At 41.8% G+C, this 26670-nt stretch overlaps 1 protein-coding gene across 3 annotated transcripts in view; it reads left to right on the forward strand.

Annotated features, from left to right (window-relative positions):
• The window catches only part of PRKN (parkin RBR E3 ubiquitin protein ligase), a 951947-nt gene that overhangs the window by 913246 nt on the left and 12031 nt on the right, over positions 1-26670 (forward strand). For all 3 annotated transcript variants that reach the window (XM_077348081.1, XM_077348097.1, XM_077348089.1), the window contains one exon: positions 22155-22241. In XM_077348081.1, coding sequence (XP_077204196.1) covers positions 22155-22241 — 87 coding nt within the window. The remainder of the gene's footprint in view (positions 1-22154; positions 22242-26670) is intronic.

A 26670-nucleotide genomic window follows, 5' to 3' on the forward strand; every position in this document is an offset into this window, starting at 1 on the left:
GAAGCCGTGCGAAATGGCCCTCAGGATTTTCAGCACTCCAAGATAAAGCACAATAAAGGTAGGGTGACTCCGGATCAATCCTTCTTGCTGCAGAAGGAAAATTAAAATCGCCCCAAATCCAAATGGAAATCGCATTCTGTGTAGAGGGCAGGGACTGAATCGATCTGGGGTTGGAATAAAAGCCCCGTGCAGTTTACACCCAGGTGTCATACCTGCCACCATTTCAGTCTTTATAGATAGCTGATGATGCTCCAGTTCCTCTGGAAAAAAAAAACTTCTGAATAACGGGTATCAATAGTGTAAGGTGGGTTCAGACAGGGTCTACATCACAGCCAATTAAAAAAATTGATTTCTTTTCAACACAAGTTGAATCACATAACATTGACATATAAAAAACATTTCAAAGCTGCTGTAATGGATAGCACTTATCTCAGAAGTGCTGTATAAACAGGTAATGGACTTTGAAGGCTTGAGGGACAAGCTTGAGCTGTATGTGACAGGCTGCTCCAAGGAATTTGATTGGTAAGCATCAGTTGAGCAGAGAAAGACTTCAGAACTGAATGCTGAAGAGAATGCAGGCTGATTCTAGTCCTAAAGGAAAAGAGTTCATTGTGACAGAGTCTGAATTCAGCTCAGACTGAGAAGAGTCTAGTAATGGTGAGTCTAGCCCTGACAAAGAAGGGTTTAGTGCTGACAAGGTTTGTGTTTAGCCGTGTCTGAGAGCAGTTTAACACAAAGAACTGGGAAAGTTGACAGGAGTGGGTAGTTTGGTAAAAACATCTATTTAGGCCAGAAGAGGGGACAGATCTCCTGGTGAGAGAAGAAATTCCCTACTCAGTTCTGATGTTTTCAGAATCTTGAGGAGTCATTTAAAACTCAAGAAGAGTAGTGTGTTTAGTGAACATGTTTGGACAGAGTTTCTGTCTTCTGGAAACCAAAAGAGCCAAATATGGACAAGAAAATGTATTGGAGCATTGAAACAAAAGCCTCTCATTCTGTGAAAAGCTTAAGAAACACTCAGTTGCTTGGAACATATGAACTGTAGTCTGTGCCTATATCAGTTTACCTCAGAAATTTTATCCCTGATTCCACCTGGCTATTCCTCTCTACATTGCATAAAATATTTTGTTTTCTTTTGAGCATTCAGAAGCCTCAAATGTCATTTCACTTGTTTAAGTTAAAGGGGGATCTTGACATTTACTTCAGGTTCCTGGTCTGAGCAAGCAGCAAAATTTCATATTGTGAAAGGGTGAGATAGCCATGGTTACTCAAAAAAGAAGAAAATCAATGAATAGGACTGCCCAGTCAGAAAGATTAAGAAAAATGGAGGGAAAATCTTGCCTCTGAGGGAGAAAAGTGGTTAGATCATCATAACTGCCATTGAGGGGGAAGCAGGATATAAATAGATAAATAAATGAAACCCTTCTTATCCAAAGAGAACCAAGATGCAAGAAGTCCATTCCACCACCACCTCAATTCTCCCAAGATCCTGTTTTTTAAAGTTTCTACCCTTGGGAAGCTCTTGGGACTAGATCCAGTGAGTATTGCATAGCCCACAGTCAACCAGCAAGGTAAAGCATGGATGATATAAGCACAGGAGCAACACTGCTGAGCAACAGGATTAGCCATTTCAAATTAAGTGAGGTATCACTTTCCATCGTATCACAGATCTGATCTCTTAAGTGGCAGACTGCATGGCGAGATTAAGGCTAATTGATGCCCTAAGCACAGTCTACCAATGGTGCCTCTCAGATGTTCCATTGTTTGACAAGACATTAAGTCTCAATAAGTGCTAAAGGTGAAATTTAGTCATTCACCGTGCAACCCCCTCTCCCATTTTTTAACCATGCAGATTAAAGTCAAACATGGCAGGTAAGGACAATAATGAAAAATTCAATTGAAGTTGAGTGTGGCAGTGAAAGAGTTAAAGGCTTGATAGCCCAGGGACAGACTCTATAGCGCCATCCTTCCCTTGGTGCCCTAAGCACATGCTTATTTTGCTTAATGGTTAATCCAGAGCTGGTACATTGTGACAATGTACAAGCCTTTTTGTGACAAGAAGTAAACAAGAAAAAAGGCATGAGGAACCTTCTAATTCCTGTAGCAGTCAGGAGCATACAGAAGAAATGCAACAGACCCACAAATCAATTGAAAGTAGCTGCTTTGAGTTTGTCTTAAAACAGAATTAAGCTGTTAGAGAAAATGGAAATAGATACGGTTAAGTCGGCCATACTTTCAAAATATAGGTCAGGTTTGTCTCATCTATTAATAGAATTTAGCTTACCTCTAGTGAATTATTCCTATTGCTGCTTAGAATTTGGCATATTGTTCCCTGTTAGGGAATACAGAAGTTCCCAGTGGTTCAGCAACAAATGGGGAAATAAAAGACATTTATAGACTCTGTGATGGTGGTCAAAAATAGCTAACCTGAATCCTGGTAGGGTGGGTTTTTTTGTTTTGTTTTTTGCTTTTCCACTAAGCAGAATTAAAGATATAAAATGTATGAAAATGATAATCTAACACAGAACAACTAACTCCAGAGAAATTTAGAGCATAATATTGAAAGTAATATTAACGTGAGGCTTGTTCGTCCTCCATTGTCTTCATAGTCACCTCCACTTTGTGGAAGACACTGCCAGAGGAGGTGCACAGACCCTTCTCTGGAAATTTTTCTGAAGCAGTGCAAGTCTGTACTGCATAGCAGGTTGGCAGGTATGGGCCAAAAAAGCACTTGGATGCAATCAATGGGGTAAAACAAGGCCTCAGCCTGATTATTTACATGAGCAGGCTGCAGTGTGCGGGAGCTGTCCTCTTGCAGCCGAGGACTGCTTGGGCCCTCTGTTCCCAGAGGCCCTCTCGGAAGCCAAGGATCACACTTGGTACCCTCTGCTCCCAGATGCCTTTCTCACTGCTGATGTGCACACTCAGACAGCAGGTAACGTCCATCTGGGAGCCCCCTGGGAGGCAGCAGTTGTTGGTTGGCAGCGGTCGTGAGCCTCTAAGTAGCAACCCCTTTCTACCTGGTACCATGTGCCACCAGGCAGCCCCCACCAAGGTTGGCTTTGTTTGGCATGTGACCAGTGTCTCATGAAGACTCCCAGTCCAGGAAGTCTGTTGCACCACCTGCCCAAATGGTGTCAAACAAGCAAAATCTCAACCTGCCAAAAATACAGGAAAGGTGGGGTGTGTTGCTACCGGCCAGCAGGAAGAGGGGGCTTAGCACATGGGCAGCCCCTTAAATACTGGGTGCCTGTCCAACCCTTTCTTCCCCACCCCTCTGCTGGCATGGGGGCTGGTCAGTAACACCTGATGTCTTTTTGGACTGTCGGAGACCCCAACAGGCTTCCAGTGTCCAAATGTGCACTTGCTCTCCTCCAGCCCTCACCCACCATGTTTGCAAACTGAGTGGCATCCTTTGAAAAAAAAAATTAGTGCTGAGCCAGAGCTCAGGGGCGAGAATCTTTACTGGTAGATTTATTATGAAAGGAGATGGTCCTCTGGGTACCCTGCCCCAGGCCATTTAAGGCCTTAAAGGGAAGAACCAGCATTTTGACATTTGAAATAAACAGATAGACAGCGTAGATCTTCCAGCACAGAGATGATACAATCTCTGTAACCAGCCCCTGACAGCAGTTCCACCACAATTTGGACCAATTGAAGTTTGCAACCTATGTGCAAAGGTAGCCTAAAGGTGTGATCATAGTATGGATCACTGTGGTCAGATTACACTTTTCAAGGAACAGCCATCATTGGGAAACCAGCTGGAGTTGGTAAAAGGGGTTGTGTGCCACAGAGGAGACCTGAGCCTCCAACAATGACTGTAAGCCAGGATCTGATAATACCCCAAGCATCAAACCTGCTCATTATTATTATTATTATTATTATTATTATTATTATTATTATTATTATTATTATTATTATTATTATTATTATTATTAATTTGATTTATATCCCGCCACTCCCCGTAGGCTCGTGGCAGGTCACAGCAGTCCTATCCCCATTAAAATACCCATTAAAAGACTTTAAAACAATCCTAACATGGCGGAACTTATTATTCCCACCCCTGCTATCAGAGGGGCAGGGAGGGTGGGGAGGAGATGCTAGGTCTGGGGGGGAATGTTGGCACTCATTCACTGACCCCGGCCTCAACCAAAAACCTGGCGCAAGAGCTCCGTCTTGCAGGCCCTGCAGAAAGCTGGTAAATCCTGCAGCTCACCCGGGAGCTTGTTCCACCAGGTAGGGGCCAGGACCAAAAAGGCCCTCGCCCTGGTTGAGGCCAGGCGCGCTTCTCTAGGGCCAGGAACGATCAGATTTTCCCCCGCTGAGCGTAAAGCCCTGCGGGGGATATAGGGTGGTAGGCGGTCCCTCAGGTATGTGGGTCCCAACCCGCGTATAGCCTTAAAGGTCAAAAACAGAACCTTGAACCTGATCCGGGCAGCAATTGGCAACCAATGCAGCTGCCTCAGCACAGGCTGGATGTGGGCCCTCCGAGGTGTACCAGTGAGGACCCGAGCAGCTGCGTTTTGCACTAGCTGAAGTTTCCGGATCAGAGACAAGGGTAGGCTGGTGTAGAGCGAGTTACAGAAATCTATTCTGGAGGTGACTGGGGGATTTACGGGGATTGCATCTTCCTCCAGATCAGGCTGGCTCAGCACCTCCAAGCTACTTCTCCATTGACCAAATGCACTCGATTTTTGTCTGGATTCAACTTCAGACCAGTATAGACCAACACAAGCTAACTAGGGATGCCAATCCCCAGCTAAGACCTGGAGATCCCCTGAAAGTATAGCTCATCCATATAAAGTGATTGGTTTCCCTGTAGAAAATGGCTTTTTTGGTGGGTGGGTCCATAGCATTATACTCCACCAAGATCCCCCCTGCCCTAAATCCGACCCAGTCCCAGCTCCACCCCCAAAGTCTCCAGTATTTTTTAACCCAGAGCTGGCAACTCCAGCTAAGACATAGGCCTCTTAAACAGTCTTTCACTGTTCTAGGCAAAGCTACTTCTTTGGTTACCTCAGCTAGCTATTGAATTATCCATGTGATTCAACAAATGAGATGTGTAAAAAGGGAACACTATCAAAACCTCTCTATATTTGAGGGGAACATTTAATCTTGGGAGAAATTAATCAGAGATATAAAACAATGTGTGCAGGTGCAATTATGAATTAGAGACTATGCTGGAGGTATGGATGGGAGACCTGCGGGGGCCACTTTTAGTAAGTGCCACCCCATCAAACTATCACTTATAGCATAGTGAGCGGGCATAATATAGTGAAAATAAGAATCAGCTGATGTGATCGATATATACTATTGATTCCCAGACTGTGATCAGGGGAGGTATCCTGTTCCTTGAACGCTTATCAGAGATTTGTTAATGCAAAGATCAGTCATGACAGAAACTTCCCTAAAAGACAGCTGAGCCACCATTTCCTATGTCCCTTTGTAAAGGCATAGCCACACATTTTCAGTTCACACAGATGGAGCACATTTTCATTTCAAACACATGACCTAGGGCTGGCTAGCATCCCATATCTTCAGCACAGATACTCTTTCCCTTTTTACCATAGCCTCAACTGTGACCTGTAGAGTTTGAGGTGTGTGTGTGTGTGTGTGTGTGAGAGAGAGAGAGAGAGAGAGAAGAGAGAATGAGAATATTCCATCTAGAGGAACACTGAATATGATAAATTGTAATCCAAATGATTTCTTCTAAACTATCAATCTTGTCATTTTTTGTGTGTGATTTAATGATGGACCTGTTGAGGAATTTCTGTGCTAGGATAGCATGAAGAACATACCTGACATTTCCTTCTGCTCACCTGTGACCTCCCTGTTATCCTCCTCAGTAATCCTTGAATGAAACACTTCACAAGCTATTTGCTCTTTCCTGGTCATGTAATTATTATGCCCATTATTCCTTTTGTTTAGTTGATTGATTTTAAAAGTTTAATTTTTGGAAATATGAGGCTATTTTCTAGTTAAGCGTGCTTCTGTAAGGCATGTATGTCACTATAAGATAACACTTGCAGGTCATTGAAGGTATTTGGCTTTGCCTCCTAGTTCACAGGACCCACAAGTCTTGTGTTTTCTGAGAATACCACATGTATTGTCAAGCCTTCCTGCAACCCTTTTTTGATGGGCCAGGTTTCTGCCAGTTTCACAAAAGGAATAGTACTTTAAATTGTTATGATTTTACTTGCTGACTCAAGTTCCATGCTAAGATGCATAACCTTCTCTTGCCAAGTGTGCTTAATGTGAAAGTTGTTACCTCCTTATTAGGGGAAGGCACAGAGTACCTTTTACCTTCCTAAGGGGAGAACTCAATGTACTGGACAAGCCCCACTGACAGTTTCTGAAGTGGCATCATATATATGAGACTCCTGAGCAAACAAATCAACCCTGTAGGAAAAGGTGAACATGAACACTGATTTACACAGACTGGAAATGTGTAGGTCAAATCAGTATTGCCTGTTGACTCAAATACAAATTCTTTGAAATTAGTTTTTCATTCCATATTTGTGTGTGTGTGCGCGCACATTATTTTTGGTGAATTTTTGGTGGAGCTATATTTACTAACATATTTTATGCACCAATGGTCTTGCAGTCACTTCCCCAAGGTATGATACAAGAATGTTGTCACTTCTCACTTTGATATCTAAATTCTATTAAAATATAGTATAAGCAGAGTTAAGGGACAAGAATTAAGGTCTTGAGTGCTCTCTACATTTTCATGTTCTCTGTTCTTCTTCAGTGTTTCTGCAAACAATAAATTATCTTTTAATATGTACAAACCATCTTCATAATATTTTATGCATACCTATAATGTAGCAATAATAAAATATGGTGCCTGCATAACTGAATACTTTGATTAGACTTGTCTTTCATGTAACAATGTGCATTTGAAATAATATTTGTATATCTGTAATAGCAGCCATATGTAATATATCATTAAATACGTGACATAAGGGTACTTCAGCAATCAAAATGCTGCAAGTATTACAGAACCTTTGCCATTGTCAGTGTGGCTTTTTCAGCATCTCTTTGTGTGATTTGGCTGACGGGTCACTCCTTGACTGAAGCCCCTATGCCAGTCATCCCCTTGACTGAAGCCCCTATGCCAGCCAACATGTATCTTTTTGAGGTGCAGTGACCAGAACTGTACTCACTGAAGAAGCTGACTCAATGTGCAACTGCAATTAAAAAGGCATCTGCTATGCTGGGGATCATTAGGAAGGGAACTGAAAATATATCCAGTATTGTAATGCCCCTATATAAATTGATGGTGCAGCCTCTTTTGGAATATTGTGTACATTTTCTGGTTTTTCAGCATTGGAAAAGTTGCATGATACTGGCTGATTTGTGAGTTACCTACCAGGACTTCAAGATTTGTCTCCTGGTCATTTTCCACCAGTTTGGACTCCATCAAATTAATGATAATTTATAAATATTGTAAGGACTTGTCCTTCCACTAAAAATTAATAGCTTATCTTTAATGATGAAGTTTTAATTCTGAGAGATATTTTCTTGCTTTAGTTAGTTCACAGATCAGAAATAATATTTTTTAAGACAAAAGGAAGCTGAGATAGGCGACATCTTCCTACAAATTATAATTATTTCCAAGAAGATTAAGCATCAGGCCAAAATGCTTTAAACAATTGCCCTTTGCTTTACGATTTCATTTCTCAAATCATGCTAAAAGCAGGGCCAGCAGTTATGCAAAAATCAATATAAACACAGGTCTTTGGGGGCGCAAGGATTAGGTTCAGACTAGTAGTTTCCTCTGGCTGTTTTTTAACTCAGTAAAATTAACAGGAGTCTAAGCTTCTAACTCCCCTCTACACACACACACACACACACACACACACACATACACACACACCGTTTTGATTAAGTATCTGCTTTTGGACACATTTAGGAATTATGACGATAGAATTTAGATAATATCTCAACATGTTTTTTTTTTAATTTATATTGCCGTGAGTCTACATGGTGAGATATGCCAGGTAATCTCTTCCAAACAAATAACAATGATTCTGTCACAAGGGCACCCCACAATTACTTGTCTTTTATTGCTAGAATGATTTTTTGTGTGTTTCTATAAAAGGTCAGGAAGAATAACTAAGATATTCATGTTAATTTAATTCCCAACCTTGTACTTGTTGCCAAAGAAAGGATGCACATTCTGATTATATATATAGTCCATCAAGGAAGTTCTGATAACATTCATTATCCTGAGGGTCTGGTCAGAATAGCATGCATCTAAACATACAGTGACATCTTCGGAACAAGGTCTAATGATCAAGCCTGGCTTTTTACCATCTTGTATTGTGAAATAAATGAATAGATTTCAGTTTCACTTCATAAAAATGCTTGTTTGCTCCACTGGAATAGAGCACTTTTGAATTGCACTATGGCTGCCACAAAAAAAAAACAAACGCATTCACCGTGTCCAGGACTTCATCAGTGCGTGTAATATTTGAATGAACTCCCCATTACCAGTTCTGTCCCTTCTCATAGTTGTACACTCTGTAACTACTTAGGATGAATTGCATCATTAGCTACATTTCTACTTCAACCTACAAACTGAGCTGAATTCTGTAGTCCTCAAAACTATGGACAATAAACTCTACACATATAATGTGTCTGGCTATTATGAGCTCTCCTAAAATTGAGTTCAAATGACATTTATATGTGGATTAATAAACTGATATTCTGCATTGCCATGTTAGTAAATTAAGAAGTGTCCACTTGCTTCTCTATTTCTTTTCAGTGCTGCCTGAAATGTATTCTGACCTCTAGTGACACAGGAGGACATGCATGTCAGATAGGACTGCCATCCTCCAGAAGTGTTCTAGAGCTCTCCTCTAGATAGATCATTTCCCCTGGAGAAAATGGTTGCTTCTGTAGATGGACTTTATGGCACCACACCCTACTGGGTTCTCCCCCTCTCCAAACCACACTCTCTCTTGGATGCCCCTCCATACCTGCGAGAATTTCACAGCCCAGAGTTGGCAGCCCTGGTCATGGTAGTCACAGAGAGGGTAATTCTGCTAAAATAGAATTAAAAGTAAAGGATGACACTAAATGGAAATGAGAATTTGGGCTTCTCTTTCTAGGTCATTGACTTTTTACTGACTGTTAACTGTGAGGCCTCGTTAGAAGCTATAGATGACTATGCTGAATGTAGAATTGGCATGTTACATTGCTATGTATTAATGACCACAAAGATATGCTCCATAAAAGCTAGGTGATAGTTATGCATATTTAAAAATCTAGAATACAACCAGAAAAATAGCAAGTTGTTAAATCAGATTTGATAGATTTTTAGGGTTTTGCTTATTGCTGGGAAGCAGTTTCTGTTGTCAATATATGTTGATTTATTACAGCCAGAATCATTTGAGTTCTGAAAATAATTATTTTACTGCAGAAATGTAATCATGGTGTTTTTCAGCTCAATGGGCCTTTTTGCTGTGCAGGGAAGTCTGAAACTGAGGAAATTGCAAAATAGTTGCTCATGTATAAACCATTTAAAGAAGAGCCCACATTTCAGAACAACAAGATGCAGATGGATTGTGCTAAACATTTGCTGAAAATCATATTGATTCACAAGGAGATAATCTGAAAACAAGAAATAAAAGTTTACTGGAATTTGCTCTTCTAGCTCTGCTGTCCTGTTTAGTTGAAAACAATTTATCTTGGCTCTTGATCAGTCATTCCAAACCAGGATTATTAGTAACCCCATGGTTACTTCAGAGCCACGGAGGGGTTACTCCAGTGTGTGTGTATGTATATATATGTGTGTGTGTATATATAATTTGTTGCATTCCTGCCCTAGGCTCCTCCCTAGGCTCCTCCCACTGCGGGCCCTGCGGAAGTTGTCCGTAGGGCCTGTAAAACGGAGCTCTTCTACCAGGTCTATGATTGAGGCTGGGGTCAGCAAATCAGGGACATCACGCTCCCCCACCGGGAGTCGGGAGTTGGAAGTTACATCACTCGCCTCCATCTTCTTTGTATTGATAGTGGAGGGGGGAGAGGGATGGGATTCTTTTCTTTTTGCCGTCATGTTGGTATTTTTAATGTCTTTTAATGGGGATTTTAATGAGATTGAGACTATTGTGAAATATTATTATTATTATTATTATTATTATTATTATTATTATTATTATTATTATTATTATTATTTGGATGTATTTACCACAGGCTCGGGGTGCTGCCTATAGAAAATGGCTGGAGGAAGGCTGTTGCAAGCAAAGGAATAGCACTGTGTCAAATGCCACGAAGTCTACCTTCCATAGCAGCCATTTTCTCCAGAGAAACTGATCTCTGTTGCCTGGAGATGGACTGTAATTCCAGGGGATCCCCGAGTCCCACCTGGAAGCTGTTATCCCTAGCTGAGAGCTATTACACCTGGATCCAGTGCAAGGACTACACAGCCTGCACAAGAATTCCTTTCTTCCCAGGTTTTCTCTTGCCCTCGTAGCCATTTCTGACCTTGGAAGAAATATATTCTCAGGTCTTGCTAAGATTGCTAACCTATTTGAAGAAGAGAACTCTACATCATCGTCACCATCCCTAGCATAGCTTCTCCCTTTCATGCTGCTGCTCCAGTGCACTGAATCATTATTGTCAGGGACTATCCCAGCTTAACAAGGAAACTCTCCTCTCCTCCTCTGAGGTCCCTCTGAATATGCTCTGCCTTCCTTAGAAATTGCTTCTCCCTTACTGGTAAGAGGTGATTGGGTTTCTGTGGCACTCACTACCTGGCCTATGGAAGCTTAAATTTATCCATAGTATTGGGTCTGCCTGAGGCAAAACTACGTAAGTGATGTCAGTATTCTCTAGCCAGAGAATTTTTTCTCTTTCTCTCTCTTTGTCTACTCCTGCTTATTCCCATTCCCCATGCCCTGGCAATGATAGTGAATGAAGGCAGGGTGCCATTGCATCTAAATTTACTATAATTAATTATTAAAATCTTATTCTCTGGGTGCCCATCTTAAGAAAGTTGTTGCTATGCTGTACCTGCTTTAAAAAAAGTGGTGTCCTTGAAATAGCAGGCAGCCTCCCCTCCCTTTCATATGTTCCAGTGTATCTGAATACTATTTCTCTTTATGAGGCAGGCTTGTCAGAACCGGTTTTGAGCATATCAGCTTTTGGTAACCCTGGACAGAGTCCCGGCTATTCAGCCCAGACAGTCATTCAGTTTAGCTGAACTTCGCCCAAAGCTCATTCATGTACCGCTGCTGCCATCTGATGGAAAAAGCACTATTTAAAAAGGGAGCTTTTATTTAGCTGAATTTCTTAATTTGTTCAGCAGCATTTTCTGTCCTTTAAAAATGTTGCAAGTCTAATAATCCAATCATGTGAACAGCAATAAGAAGGCAATATTTAAATGTTATCATAACATCATAACATGGATAATAATGTAGGGAAGTTCAGAAAGGATGTGATGTCCTTTGAAGTTGACATTATCTCCAAGGGAAGTGAGCTCTCTAATTTCTGAAGCCAAGCTTTAATTCTGGGAGAATGCTAACCCCACCTTGAGGTTGGGGATGCTAATTTAACAATGGCAAACGAGAACAGGACCTAGTGGATGGCCTTTGAGAAATCACTCTCCCTGGCTCTCCATCACAGCACGACATTGAAGTGCTTTATGTATGGTCTAAACAGGGGTGGCTGCTGCTGCTGGCAAGGACTCATGGGAATTATAGTCTATGGACATCCGAAGAGCCACAGTCTGGCCACCCCTGGTGTATGAGTCTGCAGATCCCTCCTGCGTGAAAGCTGCCCCTGCCAGTTAGTTCTCTTCCTGGGGACCTGCAGCCTGCAGCCTTTCCAGGTCCTGGGGGAAGGGAGAGGCTGTCTGCAGAGTTCTTCCACCCCACCTCCACAATCTAGTGCCTGTTGTTTTCCTGAATGCAACAGGCTTGGCCCCTAGTAAAATTATAAAAATGCAGTCAGCATGATTAAAAAATATAAGCATCATCAATTTACCCAAATTCATCTCCTATGTCCGGGGATGGGAAACGAGTCTTGTGGTACATCTTCAGGAGATGTAAATGGGTTGCAGGGAGGCCAACAGACATTTAGATGTCATCTTCAGGCCTCAACCATAGACCTGGAAGAACAGCTCTGTCTTGCAAGTTCTGCAGAACAAGTCAAGGTCTTCGAGCTTTTTTTCTGGGTTGTTGGGTTTTGGGTTTTTTAAAAAAACAAATATGCTGGTGAAAGCTCATGCTGGAATAACAATGGGTTAAAGGGGCCATAAGATATTTATTTTTGCAGATTTTTAGTTAATACCCTAGCAACCAAGGTCATTCCCCTGGTTTTCTACTGCCCCCTTTCACTGAAGTCGTTTTTTTTTTTTTTTTTTATAATGATTTTTTTTATTTTCATAAAGATAGAAATATAATCATCATTTGAGAATGTACGACCCCACATTGACTCCACAGTGATATAAACTTTTGCCCAAAACTCTAAGAGCCATGAGTCTAAGAGCCATCCACATTTCCACTACATTAAAAAAAAGGCCTGTTTAGATATACAAAAGAAAAGTTATTATTAGTCAACTTACTTGAGAGATCGTAGACCTCACATTAACTGCTTGATACAATCTAAGAGCTATCCTAGCAGATATTTCTAGGTTTGAGTTAGATGCTTAACATTAAACATTTCTTATAGCACAGTATGAGTTTTGGCCCTGTATCAATACCCTGATGAAGGGAGAGGAAAGTAGGGCTTTGCCTTAAAGATGTACAAAGAAAAAAAATTACAGAAGGATTTCATAATTTCTCCTTATCCTTAATACAGATACATCTACAAACCATTTATACTTGACCCATTCTAAGAGCCATCCTGACAGGTATAAGTTGAGAGCTTTGCATTTTACATTTTCAGCACTAATGATTATATTACCTATATGCCTACAAAAAAAAAAGAGACAAAAAAAACAAGAGAGAAAGAGACACTGCTTCCCCTTTTTCATAAAAATGGAAATATAGAATACAGTATAACATTAAACATAAAACAATATGAGCTTTCGGTCTTCTTAAGGGGGTCTCATCTCGAGGCTTGCTACATCTTGTCGTTCCCGTAAAATTATATTCTGTCCCAATGGCCTTTGGCGTAGAAAGTGCAGTTGTACTCTTTCCCGCAGAGTATGCATCGATAAATCTTGAGGCCGTTGCACCTCCTGGACTCCAGTATCAATGCAATTTTTTCCCCAGAGAGATCCTTTAAATCGGTTACTTTCACTGCAGATCCATATTTCTTTTGATTGATTTTTGTACACTGTTGCTTTGAGATGGCTGTATGTCTTTTTAAAAAGGGTGTCCTTATCTGGGCTGCAGAACTCCGGCATCCCATTTTCCGTCTCCAGGATTTCAGATTTCTCTTCTACTGTTGGTTTTCCACCTTGTTTAGAGCTGTCATCAGCCACTGTTATTGATCCATTATTCCTGTTAAAGACGTCTTCCTTGGCATCTTGGATCTCCTTGAAGATATGAATTTCAGATTTCTCTTCTGCTGTTGGTTTTCCACCTTGTTTAAAGCTGTCATCAGTCACTGTTATTGATCCATCATTCCTATTGAAGACTTCTTCCTTGCCATCTTGGATCTCCTTGGAGATATTTTTGATCAATCCATCTAAAAATACTTTGTAATCTTTGGTTTGTATCTCTATTAGATGAGCCAATCTTTTTAACATAGACATGATTTTGACTTAAAAAAAACCCGGCCTCAAACAGTTTTACAAGTGGCCAGTAGAGGTCCTCTGTTTTATCCTCTAATGTTCCGGCACAGGCATGTGACGTATTGAAGTCGGTTAAGGCAGAGATTCTCGTACTGGCACAGAGTTCTCATGAGATTTTCCCTCACAGCTCTTATCTCTTATCTCCGAAAACCAAAACAATTACAATAAGAGCTTTTGCCAATTAATTCGAGTTGATTTGAGTCCTTCTTCTGCTTAGTTAGGAGAATTAGCCTGCCTCTTAACGAGGTGGCTTCAGGCAGAGCAGAGTAAGAGGAGGGGGGAAACAAAGGGCTTTGATGCAGGAAGAGAGACGAAGAAAAAAAAAGCGAGAGATACTTGCAGTAAATGATGTTTTGGAACTCAGCCGATGTCCTCCCCTCAGTTCAAAGCGTTCATTTGTGGTAAATCATCATGTAGGGTTGAAGCAGATACTTTAAGATTGAAGAAAGAAAAGAAAGTCCGAGGTAGAAAATGGCAGTCGTCCTCTGGACCTGGAACGCTGACAGCCTATAATCCAGGGAGATATACTCCCTAAAGGATTGGAGACGGCCCCAAGAACTTCCTGGGTAGAAAGGTGAGGTGGGGTTTGCGTACCCCTCCTCTTTTCTGCCAATTGCTTGCACAATTGACCCCTGTCAGGCTTCAGAGATAGCAGAGCAGATGCCCTGCCACCCTCTCAGGACGACATCTTTAGCCACACCACTGAAGTCGTTTTTGTTCCTGAACTGGTGCACTTCACAGATACCAGGTGCTCGGAATGCCAGGTGGCTTCTGGCCACTAGTTTTGTATATCTTTGTATAACACTATAAATGTTTGGGGTATCCTGTGCCTAGGTCCTAATAAGCTATTTGCAAAGTCCTCAGTGATGCCACTCTGATATTTGTTTTAGCTATATTCCATAAATCAAAAGAATTTTCTCACTGGGGAAACAATGTTTTGCATTCATTATCCTCACTTTAAAACAAGTCTCTGTATCTGGTGATCCACTAAGCAAACTGTAGCCCATCAGCCATGAACTATGTTTGACAACATCCAGTTTCACTAACCCAGAGACAAAGCATAACATTAGGTTTATTGATTTCCTTATGAGGGCTGCTGTAGCTTGAATTGGATTGGTGGTCATAAATTGTGTAAGTCTACTTTCAAGTAATATATCCATGCTCAGGGGGTGGGGGAGTGTTACAATAATATTCACTTTCCTCTTCCCTGCAAGCTCAATTGGTTACAACTGTGTTAGTGTGAATGCTTGTTCTGTTTGTTATCTTCTTCCACAGTTCTTTAGATATGCTGCAAGAAATTCTGCGGATGATGATCTCATCCTGCTGCTTTCAATGGAAATAAGCCTGATCTCTGGGTGAGATGGGGAACTGTTTTCACATCTTATTAGATAATGGATGAGATGTAAAATCAGTTCCATGGTGGAAGAACGCCCTAGAGGTTGATAAGTTTGTCAGAATAAATAGGCCTTCCCTGACACAAATGCATTAAGCACTCCCGTGTTTCAGCACAACATGGATTATAAAGAAAACAGACTTCAGTTTAAGGAAATATAGGCTTGGCTATCAGGACTATTGCATTTGTTCTAAGTCACAGTGTCACAGAATGCCTCCAGGACTGTGAAAGTGAAAATAGCATGTATACAATATTTATAATCATTTGCCAATAGGGTTTCCAGCTGTGGATTGAGAAATATCTGGAGACTCTGAGGGTGTAGCCAGGGTAGGATTTAGGGTGGGAAGGGACCTCAATGGAGTATAACGTCCTTCCCCAAAGCAGCCATTTTCTCCAGGAAAAATGAAATCTGTCATCTGGAGATGAACTCCAGGGGGGGGGCAATTTCCACCTGGAGGATGGCATCCCTTTTGCTAAAAGGCCTAGGCAACTGTTCTTCATACATTCTTATATCAATGCTAATAGCTAACAGAACCTCCAGATACCAAGATCTTAAGCATGTGAATGCCTGTTGCTAAGGGGCAAACAGAAGGGAGTAGAATTCAGTCTGTCCTTACGAGCTGCCCAGGAGGCATGTGACTGAACACTGCTAAGCAGAAGATGACAAGCCATATAGACCAGTGGTCCGCAACCTTTTCCAGGCTGCAGACCGGCGGTGGTGGGGAGGGTGATCGCCCAGCACACCCGCGCATGTGTAGCCGCAAACACATATGCGTGACCCATCCACGCATGCGCGCATGCGCAGGAGTGCCGCACATGCATGTTTGCGACCACGCATGGCACAAACACGCATGCGCTGCCCAGCGTAGCCCTGTGGAGGCAGGAAGCCGCGGCCCAGTGCCAGGGCCTTCACAGCCTGGCACCAGGCTGCGGCCCGGTGGTTGGGGACCACCAATATAGACATTCTGCAATTTTGCTTATACACAAGGAAGCAAATGTTAATGAGATGGGAGGAATGGGGGGTGGCAGCTGCAGAATGTCATTGATTTACTTTATTTCTTTGTTTACTATTTAAGAAATGTTGTATCCCACTTCTTTCTCTGGAGAGACCCAAAGTGGTTCACAGTAGCGGACATATAGGTATCGATGTCAGTGAACCAACAATCAAAACAAACAACATCTTGGGCTGTTCTGGAGTTCAGCAGCCAGCTCATCCAGTTTGGTGGACTCGTTAAGTTTGGTATAGTGGTTGAGAGTGGGGGCCTCTAGTCTGGAGAGCCAGGATTGATTCCCCACTCCTCATAGTCCCCTCTGAGCTCTCAGTCTCTCCTACCTCACAGGGTGTCTGCTGTAGGAAGACGAAGGGTAGGCAATTGTAAGCTGCTTTGAGACTCTTTCAGGTAGTGAAAAGTGGGATACAAAACACCAACTCTGTCCTTTTCTCCCTCACCCAAAGGCACCATTTGCAAGCCAAAGGCTAATGGGACAAGAGCCTTTAGCTCTTGTTCTTCAGCTCATTCCAAGAGCATGTGCTTCTAGCCATGTGCAAACTTTATAGCACCTGTAAACAGAACGGAGACAGAAATACAGCTGGCCAGATGTTTCCCTTAAAATCCCTTTCATGTGCTCTTATGTTACATAGCCTTATTTGTGACAAACTATAAGTTCCATATAGGTAAAAGTATATTAAGCTCTGGAAGTTTGCAAAAGGTAAAAGTGAAATTCAGAGGCTAGGATTCTGTGTGAAGGAGCAGTGTAGGAGAAGGAGGTTTAGCTAATTTTCTAATGTCCTGCCTATTTTCCCACTGAAAACTGCCTCCTCCCCCGTTGGTTTCCCCTGTGGCATTCCAGATGTGCTTTCCCTTGTAGGTACGCTTCTGGAGCTCCACTGGGAATAAAGTCATCTAAAGGGAAATTTGAAGCTGACATAGAAAAGGCTAAGCAATGCCTTCTGAACATGACTCAAACACAGTTGCTTTTCTTAAAAAAAATGCAGGGCTCTGTTATATCAATTTCTGGTATTAAGCCTCAATGTTGCTGTGAGGGAATGGATTTTTTCCAACTCTAAAGTCTACATAACTGATTTGAGTAATAATGTATATGCCTAATGGAGTCATCCTCATGACACTCACTCCATATCTACACAATATATTGTTCTTAGGTCCATTCCTATGTCAAGCTAAGGGACTGTCAAGCAGATGTACATCGAAGCACTTTGAATTGGATTTGCAGTATGTGGGAAGGCGTAAGCCTTTCTCTGTGCCCTGTTTTCTCAACCTGACTAATGGCAAGGGAAATGCAGTTGCAAAGTGGCAACAGAGGCATGGGGGCTGATGGGTTCATTCTTTACAGGTGCCCAGCTGCTGTTGCAATCTTCACTCAGCATGTGCCACAAACCTTTGGCCATGCCAGTCACTGTTGGTCATCTAGCCAACTCTGCAACTTCATGATGTTGATCTGGCAGCCTCCTCATCTCACCTATAGGTGAGTTGGAGGATCATGAAACTACAGAGGAGTCATTGATATGTATTTGCTGTTGCAGGAAATGGAAAACCACGCAAGGTAGAAGACAAGGGTGTGTGATAAGGGCAGGATAATGAGCCAATCAGAAGCTGTATTTTGGTTGGTTGTAATGGGAAGAAGATATTCAGCCAGGCTTGGTACCACCTGGATTCTCAGTGGAATTTTCCAACTGTTATCACTTTTTTATTAGTGCTAAAACAGAAGTGGTACCATGACATTTTAGAAATGAATTTTTTAACTTCCTTGTTGTTTAGCACTTTCTTTCTCTTGCTTTGCATAAAACCTGGTTCTTACTTGTCTCAAAAAAGGGAAGAGGGGCTTCCACATGGAAAACCAGCATATAATAGAGACTGCAGAAAGGCACCTCCATAGTAATTGCTGCCACCACATCAAATACATTGTAGTATGGATCTGACCAGTATCTGGAAATAGCAGAGATACCTGGTGAAAATGTTTGGCCTTAAGGGTGGTTTTTAGGTTGGCCCAGGTTTTGAGTGCTGCTCCATTTATGCCTTCCATCAGCCCCTCCATAGGCAGAAGTGTGGTTTTCTCAGAGTTCTAGGCCTTTCTTGGCAGTTTCCTAGATCTGACTCCTGCTTATTGACTTGAACAATAGCTCATTTCAACATGTCTTTCTGGCATTTTGTTCAGCGCTTCAAAACCCACATGACTTTGGCATCCCTCATTAGCATGCAACTCCTAACTTTAGCCCTGGATTAACCATTAAGTAAAATAATCATGTGCTTAGGGCACTGAGGGAAGAGGGGCACCACAGAGCCAGCTTGGTGTAGTGGTTAGGATGCAGACTTCTAATCTGGTGAGCCGGGTTTAATTCTGCACTCCCCCACATGCAACCAGCTGGGTGACCTTGGTTTTGCCATGGCACTGATAAAGCTGTTCTGACCAAGCAGTGGTATCAGGGCTCTCTCAGCCTCACCCACCCCACAGGGTGTCTGTTGTGGGGAGAGGAAAGGGAAGGCAAATATAAGGTGCTTTGAGACTCCTCCTCCTCTTCTTCTACTTCTACTTCTGCTTCCTGCTTATATTGCTTCCTGATATTTAGTGTTAAATAAGTAAACAAAATTAAAAATGTTCTATTTAGTATATTTGTGGGTAGGGTCTGGCCTGGAGGTTATTCTGGAAAAAAAATGAGGGCAGTTCCACACATTGAAAAAAAATAGCATTATGCCAGTGAAATGCCATAATGCTAAAAGATAACGTGCCTCCAGCCATTCCTCACCTTCTGGCTCTCTGCTGCCTTATCGCGCTTCTTAGATCTCCACATGCCTGCTTGAAATGGCGGAAGAGAGCAACGCACTTTACACATGGCTTTCCTCTGCCTGTCAATCAAGCCAGGCAGCCAATCACCATTCTTCATGTTTTAAAGGGGCTGCAGTACCAGCTTAAAAAAAATAAATAAAACGTCTATGCTGAGAAGCCTATGCATCTGATCATAGATGCATAGTGTTTTTTTTTTAATGCCACACCTTTTGGAATCATGAGCCTTGAATCTTTTAAAACTTAATGTCGAGCCCAATTTCTTTTTTACGGGACTTTAGGGAGGCATGCTTTGTGTTTTAACTGGAGGAGTTGCTTTGGCTGAACCATTTAATGCCTATTTGTTGCTCCTGGAAGTTTGCTTCAAAACTTCCAGGGGGGGACTGGAGGCAGATATAACTCCACTTTGGCTCCACACATTTCCTTGGTGTGTGGCTTGCTGTGTGGCTTCTCTAGCTTGTGCTACATAGTTTGGGGAATCCACTTTATGAGATTCCCCAGCTAGTGCTTTAAAATGGAGGCTGTAGCTACTGGTTTGCTGCTTGGATGTTGGATGTTGGCAATGTTGTGCAAAATGCCAAAAATATGGCATAGGCAGAAGGTAAACATTACACTATATTTATCAGGTACGGAATAGCCCTGAACTTTTAATTTCTTATTTCACCTTCAGGACTCACTGAGTCTTAATGTCTCATCAGTTAAGCAATGGAAGGGCCAAGGGGGCACCCTTGCTGTGCTGTGCTTAGGGCATCAATTGGTCTTATTCTGGCCCTGCCTAACGAGATGGAAGTGTCTAGATCTGGCCCTGCTCTCTGTTCTTCCATACTGAACTAAGTAAAATACAGCCAAAATCTGAATTCTGGAGAGGGAGTGAAAACTGGCAAAGCAGAAGGCAGTATTTTGATACCTCCATCTTTCCATTCAAAGAGTGCTTTAGAGCAGTGTCAGCTTCTTGTCCCGTTTCGTTTTGCATAAGCATCCATTTTGCTATGCTGCGATGAATTGTGATTTTCTATGGTACTTAAAGTGACAACGGAAGTGTGACAGAGTGCAAAATGGAACTGCAAAGATTAGACGTGTGGTAGATAAACATTTTAGTGTCAAATATGGCCGATATTTCTGTTGGTTATATGTGAAAGCTGGATCTGTATTAGTGGTTTATCAGCTTGGCTTGTCAGTACAGCTGAGAAGTCCTTCAGTGCTCTGAAAGTAGGTCAGGATCACTTGACTCCAGAAGGTTATTTAAAAGACCATTTTACATTTAGAGATATTTTCTCTTGCCCACAGGCATTAAAATTACTAACAAATGAGTATTCATAGATCACTGGCATGTCAAGTCAGATACATGCGTTGTAAAGTTGAGAAATGGAATAAGAATGGTACCTAGACATTGCTTTGGAACAGTGAAAGTTGTTATTGCTGAAGCAAATCTGTAGATCAATGCTTTACTAAATTAATTGGACTCAGCTGCCTCAAGCAGATCTCTGAAGAGGTGGCATTTAAAATTTGCTTAGGAATTTAGGTTTTTCCATTTAACTGTCATTTGAGACTTTAAAAAGCAACTTGGTATACTACTGTTAATGGTGGAAACTATACAACATGTAATCCACCCTGAGTTTCTGAAGACAGGGAAGAATATAAATTATTGTTAAAGGTAATAAAGGATAGTTCCACAGTTGGAAACACTTCATGCACTTCCATTTTAGATAATGCTCTTCATCTTTTTGGACCCTTTATGACATAAGACCTGACTGTATTAGATGGCTGCTCCTGAAATCCCGAAATGGTATCTGTCAGTGCACTGACACCACAAAGTTTGGGGATCCTGATGTTACCTCTCAAATTAATGATTAGGTTCCTTGCTGTCATAAAGTTTCCTCCCAATCTGTTTAGTCTTCCCACAAGTAACACTTTTTGAAAAGCACCTGGGGAAGTCCATATTCTCCAGAGAAACCTAGCCTTTTTGGGGCCTGTTAGCACTTTGAAATTGTGAAACAGGATGGTGAGTACAACCACAAAATTGCGGCCATGGGAGATGGGGCTAACAACAAAGTGACTGCCATGGGAGACAAAGTTTTCTCAAATGTCAGGGAGTGAGGCAGGCAGCAGCTACGGTCAAAGCAAATATTTAAAATATATCTGCACAGCTAGTCAGATCTCCCACGGCAAAAAGTCCACTTTTTAAACATACTTAATGAGCACCAGAAAGGTGCTAGAGTGCACTCCATTGTTATTTTCCCTTCAGCTCCACATCACCACTAATGGTCTGATTCAGTATATTCAGTACAGGGAGGGGCTGTAGCTCAGTGGTAGAGCATTTGTCTGAATGCAGGAGAAGAAAAATAAGAGTTGGTCTTTATACCCCACTTTTCACAGCCTGAAGGACTTACAAAGCACCTTACAATCACTTTCCCTTCCTCTCCCATAAGGTAGGTGGGGCTGAGAAAACTCTGACAGGACTGCTCGGTCAGAACAGCACTATCAGAGCTGTGACCAGCCCAAGGTCACCTGGCTGGCTGCATGTGGAGGAGTGGAGAATCAAATTCAGCTTACCAGATTGGAAGTCACTACTCTTAACCATGCTCAGTCCCAGGTTCAATCCTGGAGTCTCTGGTTAATGTGAAAGACTTCATCAAGATCACAGAGAGTGCCTGCTTGTCAGAGTAGGCAATACTGAGACAGACAGTTGTTTGACTCAGTCTAGGGCAGCTTCATGTATTGACCAATCATATTGGCCTCAAGAGCAATATAACTTCCCCAGTTATCAATCTGAAGGCTAGAGGGTATTGTTGCGTTGGCAATGGAACTTACTGTCCATTCATTTATAGTGATGGGGATATCACTATAAATGAATGGGAATAATATGGGAAATTTTGGGCCTTCCCAAAATTTCTTCTGTAAAGTATTTGAACACAGTGGATTTTGCCAGGGGTGCTATGTACATAAAAGTATCTTAATCAGTAACAGTGCAGGCATTCATAAAGCATTTTTGTGCTCCTACAAACACCACTAGAATAGAAGTTATTATATAGAGGGAAATTATACAAAAATGGGATTGTTTTAATGAGAAGGCTAAGTAATAACATTCAATATTAGAAAAGATGAAGTAGAAGTAACGGTGTGAAGAAAACAATGGATGATCTAGTATACAATTCCTCTAATATCATAGCTCCACCCTTGATGTGTTTTTGTCTTGTTGCTTTCCTCTTGCAGTTCGTATTCTGTCGTGAATGTAAAGAAGAATACCATGATGGAGATTGTAGCAACTTCCTTGTAACAGAAGGCGCCACAGCCCTGAAGGTACAGAACCCCACATCCATAGCACCTCAAGAAAACTTCATCTGCCCTAGCAAGAGTAGCATTGGTGTGTTTATAATCTAAAGTGGAAACAACTGTGGCAAAGATTCTCGAATGGTGTGCCAGGCACCCTTGGGGGGTGACACACTTGGAAGAAGGGGGTGTTCAGGTGTAATTCTAGGAAGGGGTTCTGTAGAAGACAGAGCCAGCAGCAGAGGTTTAGGGTTAGGGCTAGCTCAACAGTAATGCCAGTCATAGTAAGAGAGGGAGCAAAGGAGGTTCTGATGTAGCAGTGGTTTCCACTTCCAGCTCATTTCCCAGATGGTTCCTTTTAGAAGGGAGTCAGAGGTGACTTCTACTTATCTCCTAATTCTGGTTTTGACTTAGATCAGTAATCCCCAACATGATGCCCATGGTCTGTGCCATTTCTTACAGTTTTGCCTTGAATATATCATATACACTTCTGTTATATTTGATCCATTTAAACTTGATCCTGAAGTAAGATGATAAATGACATTTGTGACATTTCAGATGCTCTCTCTCTCTCTCTCTCTCTCTCTCTCTCTCTCTCTTTATATATAGCTGTGTATAGTGGTCATAGTGGTTCCAGGTATGGTTGTGCAGTTCCTTCTCCACCCCTTTCAAAAGATATATTTAGAATGCGCCATTAGACTTTGATGAGCACAATGATCAAAGGTGTGAATGCACATCTGCACCTGCTACACAAGCAGACATTTGTCTGCCCGTCCTGACTGGAGTACGGCGATAGCCCAGGCAAACCCAATCTCATCGGATTTCAGAAGCTAAGCATTTGGCTAGTATTTGGATGGGAGACCTTTGAGGAACGCTAGGGTCAGATGCAGAGGCAGGCAATGGCAAACCACCTCTCAGTGTCTCTAGCCTGGCTGCCAGACAATCCTAGGATCTCCTGGCCATACTACGCACATGCCCATGCAACAAACAAACAAATAAATAAGGTGGTCAAGCTTCAGTAGCACAAGTGTAGGTCTTCAGTAACCTTGTATTCATGAGACTGCTATATGTTCTTCTCAGGTGTGGATTTTACGGTGCACACATGCAAACCCAGCTATAATTAGGCATTTAATATTCAGTGTCCTCTTGTGTTACTTCAATGGTGTTCTTTGTTTATTTGGTATAGATTTCTGGGTTTTGCCACATGGTGGCACTGTGATACTAAAGAAACAATGCCTCATACTCCTTGAAGGAGTCAAATGAAATAAAGTAATTTTAAAGAATGTTCACAAAATTATTGAATCGTTCATGGAAGTCTCTAATTTAAAAGTTTTCAATTTTGCAACATTCCAAGTGTTAAAGTTTTCTCTCTCTTGTATCCTGTATAGGCTTAAGAAATATTTTAATATTTCTGCTCTGCTGACGATTAAGTATAAAAAGTGCCTTTGGAAGCTAGCTACTCAAACATTGTCAAAACCCCTTCTCCTCAAGGGCTTGTCTGCTCATATATTTCAAGAATCCTTAAGCCTGTCATTTTTGTGGTACTAGTGATAGTAGTAGCCGTAGTACTAGAAGCAGCAGCAGCAGCAGAAGCACTGAGAGTATGCATAGCATACAGTATACAAAGCATATCATACAACATTGAGCCACAAAGCAGATCATGAGAGGGGAGTTTCAGTTTCATTGCAATATTTAAATTGCTACCAAAATCAAGACAAGAAAGATGCTGGAAGTTGAAATAGTAGGATGTTTTTGAACAGTAAGGAAAATCAGCCAACATTCATGACGAGCTTTATCAGGCATAGTTCAAGAACCACAGACTTCCAGTTTGTCATGGTTAAGTGAATTTGTGCTGTAGTCATACAGCCCCAATTATACTAATTATATATTTCATTCGAAATCAATGTTCTGGACTAGCCTCGGAAAAGGAATTGCCATTTTGCTTCAGTGACCAACATCAAGAATTAGAGAGTTGGAGTATGAATTCCACAATTCAATTACTTGTTGAGTAAAGATTTGTTTCTTTTTATCAGTCCTGTACCTATTGCCCTTCAACTTTAGGGAGGTGGGGGTGCTGCCAAGTTCTAATGTTACAGGAGAAGGAGAAAAATCCCTGTGTATCCACTCTCTCCATACATAACTTTATAATGTCTGTCAGAGGAAAGGTACTCCAATCCTTTGACCATCATTGTTGACCTCTTCTGTACTTTTTTTTTTCTTGATCTGCAATCTTATTTTTGAGATAGAGCAACCGAACCACTTCCACATGGAGGGCCAAATTGCACATTGTCTCCTGCCCAGTGCGAGTTGTGGGCAACTGGCTTGTCCTCAGCACCGGGCACCATCCACATAGTAGGTCTTGCTGTTTTATCCCACGGCAACTAAGTTTACTCATGAGGCTTTGCTGAAGTACCTTATCAAAAGCCCTTTGGAAGTATATAATGGATATTATATCTCCTTTATCCACATGTTTGCTTGTAGTAGCACTTCACACTAATATGATGCTTTCATTGGTTTTACCTTCTAAAATTCCAAATGGTTGGACTTTGGCACATTCATTTCCCTATGAATTCCAGTACGGAGGCTTGACAGGGCTCAGCGCACTTCCATCAAATATGGCACCCAGGGCTTGAGATCCAGTTGCCATACTCTAAAAATATCCTTGTTGAAGGGAGACAGTTAAACTTGATATTGGAAGAAATGAATTCTAATATGTGTTTGTACAGGAGACATGAGTGGGCATGCACAGGGGAAGGAACACTCGATGCAGATAAGCTCCGGGGTTTTTTTTTAATTCTCCTTTTGGCCAGTGTCTGTATTTGATCTGGGTGCAGTGTTTGTTTAGCAAATAAGTAAATCAGTCAAATGGAAGAGGAGATAAGACAGTGCTTGTATGTGGAGATATGGGTTTTTTATTGGCATTTTTAATTTTTATTTTTCATTGAAGTCACTTTTCACCCCAATGGGGATCCTACACAGCTTCCATCATTCTCCTCTCTCCTGTTTTATCCAAACAACAACCTTGTGAGGTAGGTTAGACTGAGAGCATTGACTGGCCCAAAGTCACCCAGCAAGCTTCCATGGCAAAGTGAGGATTTGAACCTGGGTTTCCCAGATTCTGGTTCAACATTTTAACCTCTAGAATATGGCTCTCTAACATTGCCATTCTCCCCCCCCCTTCTAAAACTTCCAACATTTCTCAACCTGTGAAGCATAGACTGCCTAAGTTTTACGTTATTGCATGTCTCATCAATTAGTAGCAGGAAAGTTAATGAAGAACAGATATTCCTAATCATGTGATATTCAAGAATCTCATGTCACTATTAGAGAACAAAAAACATTGGCCAATATTACTCTATGTAACTTTTTTGGAGCACAGAAATTTGGCATAGATTTGCCCTTACAAATCATAAAATATTTATTTTCCTGTAGCATGAATCATGGTCGCTTCGTGTGTATGTTCTCTGAGAGAAGGCACAATAAGTTGTTTTTTCTAGGAATAAGGATGGGCACGAATTGGAAAAATCTTGTTCACATCAAGTTGTACCCAAACTGAACCCCAAATGACCCAGAAGACCTGAAACAAACCAGCAGGATTCAGGCCAGTCCATTTTGCTACTCCCCACTTAGAAGTATGGGGGAAGATTGAAAAAGATTTTGCTGCCTTCCACTTCCAAGCAGGAAGAGGTGAATTGGATCTCTTGGCACAAAATCATAGCCAATTGGCACAGAGTGTAAGCTGCTTTGAGACTCCTTCAGGTAATAAAAAGCAGGGTACAAAAACAGCTCTCTCAGGGGGCATGAAAACAGAGCTCTTCCACCAGGCTTACGGTTGAGGCCAGAGCAACGAGAAGATCTATGGGCCTCCCCAAAGGAGGAGTACTCCACCATATGTCATCAGTGGTGGTCAACCTCTCCCCTGATATCCCAGCGAGGTGGGTGGGTTGGTTGCCACCGGTTGTTGGTAGGATATTCTAATTGCTGGTTTTAAGGGAAAATGGAGGTTTTAGGGGATTGTATTGTTTTATTTGGAAAACTCAACAATGGCCACAGGATTGGAAAAGGTCAGTTTACATTCCAATCCCAAAGAAGGGCAATGCCAAAGAATGTTCAAACTACCGCACCATTGCACTAATTGCACTAATTTCTCATGCTAGCAAAGTTATGCTCAAAATCCTACAAGCTAGGCTCCAGCAATATGTGGACCGAGAACCTCCAGAAGTACAGGCAGGATTTCGAAGAGGCAGAGGAACTAGAGATCAAATTGCCAACATACGCTGGATCATGGAGAAAGCTAGGGAGTACCAGAAGAACATCTACTTCTGCTTCATTGACTATGCTAAAGCCTTTGATTGTGTGGAGCACAACAAATTGTGGCAAGTTCTTAAAGAGATGGGAATACCAGAGCATCTTATTTGTCTCTTGAGAAATTTATATGCAGGTCAAGAAGCAACAGTGA

This window comes from Paroedura picta, chromosome 1, assembly GCF_049243985.1.
Source record: "Paroedura picta isolate Pp20150507F chromosome 1, Ppicta_v3.0, whole genome shotgun sequence".
Lineage (NCBI taxonomy): Eukaryota > Metazoa > Chordata > Lepidosauria > Squamata > Gekkonidae > Paroedura > Paroedura picta.